This window comes from Diabrotica undecimpunctata, chromosome 8, assembly GCF_040954645.1.
Source record: "Diabrotica undecimpunctata isolate CICGRU chromosome 8, icDiaUnde3, whole genome shotgun sequence".
Taxonomy (NCBI): Eukaryota; Metazoa; Arthropoda; class Insecta; order Coleoptera; family Chrysomelidae; genus Diabrotica; species Diabrotica undecimpunctata.
In genome coordinates this window covers 582,638-593,884 of record NC_092810.1, presented here as the reverse complement: position 1 = coordinate 593,884, position 11,247 = coordinate 582,638, and the positions used below count along the sequence as shown (strand labels likewise).

Genomic DNA, 11,247 nt, shown 5'->3' with positions numbered 1-11,247 from the left:
GATATAAAATAAAATAATTACCTTAAAACTAAAAGTAATCGTATAAAAATCCAAAAACAGTAGTTTATTCATAGTCTCCTTTAGTTTAAAGCGTTAACGCGAATTATCTCTTTTACCACAACATTGAATCTACGGCATAAATTTCATCGGGTCTCAAGTACCCAATAAACTGCCATCATACCCTCTCACTCAGCTTATAATTCTGAGAAAAATTACCTGTAAGTGCGTAAGTTTCGTTACTATACGCGCCCGTATCGGAATTAGATCTATTAAAGGTTGTGGTGGCCGATGTTGTAATATCTGGATCTTGCTCTGCGTTGCGGGCGTTATCGCGGCTCTCTTGATTGTGATGGTATATTCTTGTGCATGTCACTATAGAGCTTAGAAGAACTGAAAACTCCACGAGGACTATTACAAGTCCGATGCCCAGGAAAGCGATGTAATGGTCGCGGTACCAGCGTTCCAGAGGTTCTTGACAACCCTACAAGAAAAAAACATAACTCATATTGGTAAGAAATAAATATTTTAGAAGAAAACTATTTACACAGGTAAAAGAAAGAAGGCAATAATATTCTAATTAAAGAAAACAGTAAAAAAAGTAGTAAATCAGAATAAAAACTCACCATGGTGTATCTAAATCCTTCGTGTCGGTTTCTATCCTGAGCCTGGCATAATGCTTGGCTTGCAGGTTCTGGATTTAAGTAAGAATCGCTCCTGTTTTCGTTCGAGAGTTTACAGCAACTCAGTGGAACCGTCAATCGTGGTCCCAGCAACTTCATTCTCCAGAAAGATGTGTCGTATTCTTCGGAAGATTTAACACCACAGCAGTGAAACTGAAACCAGAATTTAAAGGTAAGATAATAGGGAAATTATTGCTAAAAAGTGTATTGTTTTGACCGGTGGGAATCAATGACGGTCAATTCTAAAGCTGAGAACTGTTTTTATGACCGGTGTAGTAGACCGTGTGCGACTACTGATACAGAAAATTAAACTGCATCTACTGAAACTGAAAAGTTAAATATCTAAAACAAGAAAGTGAAAACTAAGTGAATTTAAAAAAGTATAAAAGCAGTTACAGAAATAAATATTTAAACAGAAAAACAGAAAATAAATATTTGATTTAATGACCAGGTTATGTATTAGTGATGAATAAATGAAAATTTTATAAAGGAACATACAAAAATATTGCATTTGTATAAATCTTACCGACGCCTGTGCCAAGTCTATTGCATTAGTAAACTGTTCTTGACCACTGCTTCCATAATTTCTCTGTATCGCTTGCGTCAATTCGTCTACATCAACTCCAAGTCCCATACAACTGGGCCATATCGAGGCTATGGCAAAAATGGCACATTCTCCTACTAGAACTATCATCACTAGGCAGAAATACTAAAAACCAAGACAAAAATTAATACTTCTTGGAAAAAATAGCTCAAAATATAAACTATCCTCTTTATTGCCATATTCTAAGTCATTTTCAAATAGTCGTTGGTAGTGATATTCCTGAAATAATTTATTTTTTTTTTGTCTTGTGTGTTATATATTTATTTTTGGTTCTATACTGATTTGTGATAAGAATTGCGAAGCGAAACAAAAAAAAATACAAAAAACATAAATAAATCACTTACCACACTTAACAAATAATAATTGTGGAAACACGATGCCCAGCACCCTAAAATGCCAGCAGACGCTATCACCACCCCAACTAAAGCAGCTCCTAGGGAGATATAGTGTAGCAAGGGGTACGGAAATGTGGAAAATGGTCCTGTGGGGGCTAGAAGTCTTGACAGCAGTACTCGTTCGGCGTCAAACAGGACTAGCGTTCCTCCAACTATAAGAGTAAAGCCACAAATCTGAAAATAATCATATTTTTTTAGTATACTGATAGTACAATCATCTAAATATTTTGACGATAAAATATATTTTTTTTCCGAATACGAATAATAGTTACATGATGGATTATACAGTAAGTATTGAACGCTTCAATTATCTCGGGAACGGCTCCTTCAATTATTGGCCACCTTAATATAATAGCTACCATCGATGTAATATATTAGAATGGAAACTTTGAACAAATACTTGCGTCCAAAGTAGCTAGTAATAATGGCCGATCTTGTTTCCGAAATGTCAGTGGTGTAAGAGAAAAAATTATTTTGGTACATATATACCTACAATAATTTTTTATTTTCGTTGTTGTTTACATTTGAGTAAAAGATATAATGACGTATAACATTGTAAAATTTAAAAAATAATATTTTTATAACATAAAAACATATAAAATATATATTTCACAGGTACGTAGTTGCGTATCGCACGCCACTGATGACTGGATGAAAAATATTAAAAATTTAACGAATTTATTGATTTACCAAAAAGAATACGTTAAATTATTGACTTAACACATAATGTTATCTGTTTAACATTAAATATCGGGAAATAATTAATCACCTGTCAAATTCACATCGGATATTGTAGCTAGTAATGTGACGTCGGTGCCGTCGTTTGTCAGATACATGTAATAATATCAATATGTTCCATCTTTAGTATATTATATCGATGGTAGCTACCAATAATAATAGTCCCAGGTCGCGTATTCTAAATGCGATGCTTAACCACTTACCGCATAGTGGGTCATATATACAATACTTAGTTTTATACCTAACCGTTAGAGATCGAATCTTATTTTAAAGTATTGTTACGATAAATATTATGGCGCACAAAACTGTAAATATATTATTTCTAATTCTTTTCTATTCTAGTAGTTTCTCACAGCCGCTATAAAAATCAGTCTGGGTTTCCCTTCATTAGAGGCAATTCAGGTCAACACCGCTGCGAGCCACGATGGGACCGGTCTTCCCCCATCTTCGAGCCAATTCATGTCTGCTTCGAGGGAATTCCAGAACTAACGGCATTTTATATTTAAAGAGGGAACTTTGCTGAGAACGGTTAGTCGAAAATAAATTGTTGTATCGAATAAGTTATATAATAAATTAATATAAATTATTGTTTTTTTTTTGTGAATTAGAATAAGTGTAGAAGACTGTAATAAATTAGAATAAGTGGAAATAAAGATTAAATAAACTAAGTGTTAGAACATTTTAATTATAAATATAAAGACAATAAATTAGATTTAATAAAAATACAACAGTATTTATGCGAGCACATATTTCGTATAACCGGTAATAAAGCGCCATCTCAATGCAGCAAAGTGAACTTTTATGAAAATTTGCAAATATCCGCGGTCTGACAGCTGTTCATAAAAATTGTGCAATTTGATATTCAATTATCGAAGTTTCTATTTAATATTTTTGTCCAAAAAAAAATAGCGACTTCAAGGATACACCTTCGAGAAAGAATTTCTGTAAGTATTTTCACGTATTTCTTTAAATGTTGGTATTTTTTAATCAAAAATATTCTTGTGCCATATATGCCACAATATGCACTGTAGTGCAAAACTCTCTTTCATATATGGCATATCATGTTCTGAACTATGTATTATTAATATTTTTTTAATTTTAGATATAGGATCCAAAAAAGTTTTATGGTGAAACTCTTGTGGTAGTGGACATATCAGATGGTAGTGATGACTAAGGGCTATCAAATAATGATATTTCCCCTATTATATTAGCCCCAGAGTCATACTATGAAGATGATATAATAGATAATAATGAATCAGATATTATTATCCCAGAAACGGATTTAGACAGCAGTTCGGATAGCGAAGATGATATTTCTTTGGACGAATTACGACGCAATCTAATAAAGAATAGAAATAAAAATCATCCAACTTGGAAAGAGGGAAATTTGGTAACATCAGATGATGATATAAGATTTGATAAATGAGATGATCAAAGATATGGTTTATCAAACTATATTATATTCAGTGGAGACCTCAAAGACCTTAAAACTTTCTAAAAATTAGCTATTATAGAATAGTTCTTAGGAACCTAATAGTGCAATTGCCAAACGCTAGAAGTTATTGGAACTCCAGCCCGAATCATCGATTGATCTCAGATATGGGAAGAAATGTCATGCAATAGATGGGAAGAAATAAAACGTTTTTTATATTTTGCGAACAACAACGATGCTATTGCTGCCGGTAATCCTGGTCAAGATAAACTTTTTAAAATCCGACATCTACTACATAAACTAAGGAATCAATTACTCAAAGTTCCGAAAGAGAAATTTTTAACCATAGATGAGCAGATAATTCCAACAAAGGCGCGTTCATTTATAAAACAATATAATCCGCAAAAACCGCACAAATGATTTAAGGCATTTGTTCTTAGTGGTGTCAGCAGATTTTCCTACGATTATGAAATTTTTGTAGGAAGCCAAACTAATGTTGTACCCGATGGTTTTCCTGATTTAGGGGTAAGTTTAAATGTGGTTCTTCGGCTAACACAAACAGTACCAAGACTTATAAATCACAAAATATTTTTTGATAATTGTCTGAACAGCGTCCCATTGCAAATTTATCTAACGAAACAGGATTTGTTACCACTAGGAACATGTAGAATAAACAGAGTGCCAAACAGTAACAGTAGAGAAAGTCGTCACAATTGATGGTACGAAAATATCTGTTATTACATGGTATGACAACAAATTAGTAAACATTTTATCAACATATGCTGGGAATATGCCAACAGTTGAAGTCAAATGGTTTTCGAAAAAGATAAGACACATATAACGGTTGCCAAAAGCTGTAACGATCTACCAACAAGAATATGGGTGGAGTAGATCTCCTGGATTCAATGTTGGGATATTATAGGGTCAAATTCAGATCCAAAAAATGGTACACGGGTATATTTTTTCCATATTATTGATTTGATGACTGTCAATGCGTGGACTCTTTGGAGAAGATAGCAGAGTGGTTGTGCAAAGTTAATAAAGCTGGTTTTACTACAAAAAGGGGTCGTCCGTGTGGAGCTATGAAAAGTTTACAAAACAAGAAAAGAAGGAGTCCAGCAACCGATATTCCAATGCAAGATGTACGAACAGATGGATATGGTCATATTCCATTATGGTGTAGTGAAAGGCAAAGATGCAAATATCCCTGTGGTTCAAAAAAGCTTCGTAAAATACGAGAAGTATTATGTTTTCTTTGCTTAAACAAAGATAGAAATTGTTTTTAGAACTTTCACACTGAATAATTATTATAATTAGAAAGTAATAAATCTTGTTTATTAATATCTTAGAAAGTACTTGTTGAATCTTGTCTTAATGCATACTGTGCCATATATGACACACAAAAAAAAATACAAAATACAAAAAACTAACCAAGTAGGATTTTTTTTATATTTTTACCGTAATCTTGAAGTCAAGTTTGGAATCATAGATTATTTTTTATAAAAAAATAAAAAAATCATGCAGTAAGGGGTTAATATCTTTACGGTTTTACTTGATTTTTCCAAAAGTACTGAAAATAAATATACTGTATGTGGCATTTTTGAAAAGGTATTACTTAACCCCCCCTTCCATTAAAGGTTTTGTGGGTTGTGACCGCCCCCGCTAGAGAGTTGATGTAATTAAGTTGAAAACTGGTCTACAAAATGTTTCTCTTACAAATAAATTTGAAGTTTTTGAATATTTGAATATATGAACCAAATTATAGAGGGTAGTACCTTTTCAAATTGACACACTGTATATTTAAAACTACCTGCGTAAATATAGATTTTAATAAAATATTTACTTACCAATAACAGAAAATTAAAAAAAGCTAAAAGAATTTTACTGCCAACTAGAGACAAAACAGCCATTTTTTCTTCGGTTATTTATCTTCACCGATAAGGTACACAAAACCTTCCCGAAACAATTCCCCGATTATTTCCACCACATTCGTCCACCTTTCGACCGAAAAAAACAATGCGTATTGCAGTCAATGAATCAAACGGATTAAAGCGATTAAATGACACATATCTTTATTAACGTATCGCCCTAAGTTTATTGTCGTTATTAATGGAACTAATTCGTCATTTATTAGTAAGTCGAATCAAAAGTGGTTCGTAACAACTAGGAGACACTTGCATGTGCATCATGGACTGTCCAAACGACGTACTTCATTCAAGATTTCCTGCATTTCTCCAGACGTCTCTAAAATATAATATATATATATATATATATATATATATATATATATATATATATATATATATATATATATATATATATATATATATATATATATATATATATATATATATATATTATTTATTTAGAAAAAATATAGGCAATGATATATACTTGGAAAATATGTGGAATTCTACAGGGTAATTAATAACTTTACAGTCATAACATACAATCTTTTAAATGGGACACCCTATATATTTTTTAAATTTGTATTTTTCTCCTAATTCTTGTTCTTACTAAACAAAGTATTTAACAAGTTATGACTATTTTTATTTCGAAATCCCTATGGAATCAACACCATATATTCTTATATATCAACACCATCTATATAAAGAAGTAATGCATAAACAATTATTTATTTTATATAATAAAGTAAACAATATATTGTAGTTTTTAAATTAAGTTTAATTGAAATCATTGACAAAAATTTGTATACAGGGTGAACTACAAAACAAAATTACGATTTTATCGAGGAAAGAAAACAACGAAAAAAAGATATCCTGCAAGCAAGAACTGTAGAAAGAAGAGCACACCGACAACAGGAATATCAAACAATAAATAAATCAGTTAAAAGAAAAGCAAGAAGAGACAAAAGAAGGTGGGCTGAAGAACTTGCAAAACAAGCAGAAACAGCTGCACAACACAACAGAACTAGGGAGCTTTACCAAATTACTAGACGACTAACACAAAAAGGGTCCAACTGTTCGAACATTGTAAGATCCAAAACAGGCGAATTGCTTACTACAACAGATGACCAAGTAGAGAGATGGAAAGAGCTTTTTCAGGAGATGCTAGGTATTCCCGGAGATAACGCAGACGAAATAGTCGAAAACCCGCAGAATATAGACTTGCATATTTCTTGCGAGGCCCCTTCCAAAACGGAGATAATAGCAGCTATCAAATCTCTGAGAAACAACAAGTCACCGGGAATCGATAACATTGCTGCTGAAATGCTTAAAGCTGATCCGCATCTAACTGCTGAACTTTTGCTCCCCATAATCCGAGAGGTGTGGGAAACAAACCACATTCCAGCGGGCTGGAAAAAAGGTAACATTATCAAGCTTCCAAAAAAAGGCAACCTCACACTGTGCAAAAATTGGAGAGGAATAACCTTGCTTACTGTCATAAATAAAATTTTTGCGACCATCATACTGAAAAGAATAACAAACAAGGTTGAGTTTCGAACTAATCAAGCAGGCTTTAGGCCAGAATCCTCCTGCATAGACCACATTAATACTGTGAGGGTAATAATGGAACAATCGGTTGAATGGAACACACCCCTATACATGGTTTTTGTTGATTTTGAACGTGCCTTTGATAGCTTGTCTCACGTTGCTCTATGGAAAATTTTAGAGCTAAGAAACATCCCGCAAAAAATAATTTCTATTATAAAGTCACTATATACTGATGCGAAATGCAGCGTGACACACAATGGGATCAACAGTGACGAATTCAACGTACTTACTGGAGTTAGACAGGGATGCGTGCTTTCTCCGTTTCTTTTTAACATAGCTATAGACTATATTCTCTCCAAACTAGACTCCGACAAAAGAGGGATACAATGGACGTTAACCACACGCCTAAGCGATCTAGAATACGCGGACGATATCTGTCTATTAGGTCAAAGGTTCCAAGATCTGGCTTACCAATTGGAAACACTTTCCACTGAAGCCAATAAAATAGGTTTGAAAATCAATATTAGTAAAACCAAGTCCATGAGAATAAATGCAAGGAACAACACGCTATTTACTATCGACAATATGCAGATTGAAAATGTGGAAAACTTTACGTATCTTGGAAGTGTCATAACAGAAAACGGAGGTACAGAAGACGATATTCGTATGGGGATACGAAAAGCTCAACAAGCTTTCAGCACGCTCAACCCTGTTTGGAGATCTGGCGAGTATACTACAAGGACAAAGATCCGAATATTCCGATCAAATGTCATGTCTGTTCTACTCTACGGATGTGAAACCTGAAAAGTGACAAACACCCTCACAGACAAACTGCAGGTCTTTGTTAACAAATGTCTACGAAGAATTGTTCGTATATTCTGGCCTAACACCATCAGAAACGACGATCTGCTACACCTGACCGAACAAAAGAGGGTACAAAATGAAATTAAGTCCAGAAAGTGGGGTTGGATCGGTCACACACTCCGAAAAAATAGTTGCAGTATCGCAAAGACTGCCCTATAGTGGAATCCCCAAGTGAAAAGAAAAAGAGGTCGCCCAGTACAAACTTGGAGAAGATCCATCATGGACGAGATAATAGGCCAAGGAAAGTCTTGGAATGAGGTGAAGGCCTTAGCGCAAAATAGAACCCGATGGCGCGTTTTCACTGAAGCTCTATGCTCCACTTAGGAGTTCAAGAACCTTATATATTATATATATACCATCATTTTAATAGGTTATAACTTTTTATTTCTTTTCTGTATATACCATCTATAAAATGGATAATAAAATTTTGATATTCATTTATAATTTGTTTAATACATAGCTCTTATGTTAATAAATAATGAAAATATGATTTTTAGATAAAAATAGTGATATCTTGTGTCCTATTGGTAATAGAAGGTTTTGTTTTATTTTGGAAAGGGTGCTTTTTCAGCAGCTTTTCATTGAGTCTACTTACAACCATGTGACATAAAAATAAGTTGTTGCAAATGTTTGGAAGTCAGGTCTTTTTCAAACTGTTTTTATAACAAATTTAATAAAACGTTAAAAGACACATAAAGAGACAAGATACAGTATTAAGAAATAATAATAACGAGATATTTATAGGTACAGAAGACAAACTGGAGAGATGGAACGATGCAGAGACATGAATGTAGATGTATATGCATGTTTTATTGATTATCGAAAAGCATTTGACTGCGTTAACCATCAAAAGATGATCGAAATTCTGAGAACAACTGGAATTGTTTCGTGGAGCAGTTTCCAAAGCTACAATTGCCATTTGGATCGCCAACATTCGAAAGGTGACGGCGCAATAAGAAGAAGAATAAAATGTTGCAGTTTTTTTAATACACCTTAAAAATGTACCCTTATAGAATCGATTTCGACTTACAGAATACCTCTAGAGTTATTGTCCGGCAAGAAAAGTTGTTTAAATTATCGCTATTGTGGATAAACTAATTACATAAACATCTTATGAACTATTCGGTTGATCTACTTGAAAAGCACACTATAATAACTCGTTAACTTCCACAATTTTAAGTAGTTATATAACATGGCATTATGCAAAAAACAAAATTATTAACATCTATAAATTACTGCAAAATTAAGGTTTTTTTGGAACCATCTTGGTGAATTCTTTATGTATTTCAATTTGGAAACTCGCAAATTGAAGAACATTTTAAGATCTACAATTTTTATTTGAACTATTTTTCTCCAAACTGCATAATAAACGTTTTATAGGCAATAAAATGACTTTTTCACTTTTTAAGATTGGTTAAAACAAAAACAAAGCAAAATCAGCTATACGTCTTCACGGATTTTTCATTAGCTACCCCCCATACACCATTTAGACTTGAAATACCTGTATAAAATTTTTATTTGAAATCAATGACAGACTGGTGTATTTCCTGAAACGTGCCAGTGTATTACAGACAATAATTTTCACACAATTAAAGGAATTAGCATTACAGAGCACCATTTGGCATTTTTTTGAAACCTCAAAACTAATATAAACAAATCGCAAAACCAGATGAATTGACGAAATTTGTACATATATACCTATATAAAGTTGAGCCGGTTTTTTATTGATCAGTATAGTTTTTTATGAAAAAACTTCGGACTATATCTTATACACCTATTTTTTCAAGTCCATTAAACGTGCAGACAAGTGTACCATAAAATTAATAATACAAACAACCCACATTATTAGCACTTTCTAAAAAATTGACACGATCAACGACCCGCCAAATCCATTACATCCACAATCCTTCACACCATTCACAGATTCGCCGTACCACACGACTACACAGGAACAACGAGTTTCCACTCGAAACCGACACAATACAATGAAATGTTGTAAAGTTTTGAAGTATGAAAAACGTGAAAAAGCATGAAAGAGTCAAAACAGGAAGGAAACGGCAATTAGTGGGACCAGAACCAGAGCACAACGAGGCGAGTGGGGTTGGAATTGAAGCTAAGTGTATGATGGGTACGTGTATGATGGTGCGATTTGGTGCGATGGTCGATGGTCAGCCTAGACATGCTTACCAAAATATTAGAGAGGGGATAAATGGTAGCGGTTACTGTTATCGAATGATTTTTTTCTTATTTGATAAACAATATTTAATTTACCAAACCATTGATTAAAAATGGAAAATATTAAAAATGAATGAAAAATATATGAATGGGTGATTGGAAAAAGGTTAACATTTCAAAAATATGGAGAATTAAAGTGAGATAGCTATTTTATGAATATTTGTATTTTCTATCGGCTGAGCGCAAAAACGATAAAATCGCCGATCGACTTTATGTAAAAATATTTTTGTTGAGCAGAAAAAGGATAATATTGGAATGTTATCGTTTATACACGCAATGTTAAAAACGTGTCGCTTAATAAACCTTCTGAGTCTGGAACAGATGATTTTTAGTTTGGTTTGCACTTTCGTCGAGTAAACAGTAGGTTTGAGTTAGCTATTGTTGAAAAGTATTTTAAAAGTTGTTTTAAAGTGAATATTATTTAACATTGACCTGCCGTAAAAATTGAAGTTATTTAGAATTTAATAGTTCAGTATCTAATAGGTAAGTTAGCGTTTAGTTATTGTTGAATAAAAATATTACAATTTGATCTTTGTTTATAGAAATGTCGGATTATTCGGAGTGTGAACCTGCAGGTGTAGGAAAAAAGCAAAAGCTCGATAAAAAATGTTACATAAAAGAAAGGGAAAAATTGGCAAGAAAAACAGGAAGAGAGTTTGTTACACATAAAGGTAAACTAATTAATGCTAAAGTAACCAGACCAGATTGCACTTGTCGTAAGAAATGTATGGCGGATTTCACATTTGAAGAAAGACGTTCAATCATCGAAATCGTTTATAGTGGAAGACCAAAAAATAAAAAAGATACATACCTAATCGGATTAATAGAAAGACATGATGTTGCT

General features: G+C 33.0%; 1 protein-coding gene across 2 annotated transcripts; it reads right to left on the bottom strand.

The window, feature by feature from the left end:
- Tsp68C (Tetraspanin 68C) lies at nt 1-10,163 on the bottom strand. Of its 2 annotated transcripts, none has more exons than XM_072541307.1 (6): nt 10,010-10,163; nt 5,697-6,093; nt 1,629-1,853; nt 1,207-1,389; nt 624-833; nt 1-481 (listed from the first exon to the last, which is right to left on the bottom strand). In XM_072541307.1, exons 2-6 carry the CDS (start codon nt 5,757-5,759, stop codon nt 176-178), a joined length of 987 nt encoding a protein of 328 aa, XP_072397408.1. In that variant the 5' UTR covers nt 5,760-6,093; nt 10,010-10,163; the 3' UTR covers nt 1-175. The 2 variants fall into 2 exon arrangements, with proteins under 2 accessions (XP_072397408.1, XP_072397407.1); XM_072541306.1 differs by having other exon boundaries at nt 9,867-10,153.
- Between the last annotated feature and the right edge of the window lie 1,084 nt (nt 10,164-11,247).

Coding starts and splice junctions, on each gene's coding strand:
- Tsp68C (XM_072541307.1), bottom strand. CDS start 5,759: ATGGCTGTTTTGTCTCTAGTTGGCAGTAAAATTCTTTTAGCTTTTTTT. Junction 1,390..1,628: donor ATTATTATTTGTTAAGTGTG/GTAAGTGATTTA, acceptor CTTGGTTTTTAG/TATTTCTGCCTAGTGATGAT. Junction 834..1,206: donor TAGACTTGGCACAGGCGTCG/GTAAGATTTATA, acceptor TTCTGGTTTCAG/TTTCACTGCTGTGGTGTTAA.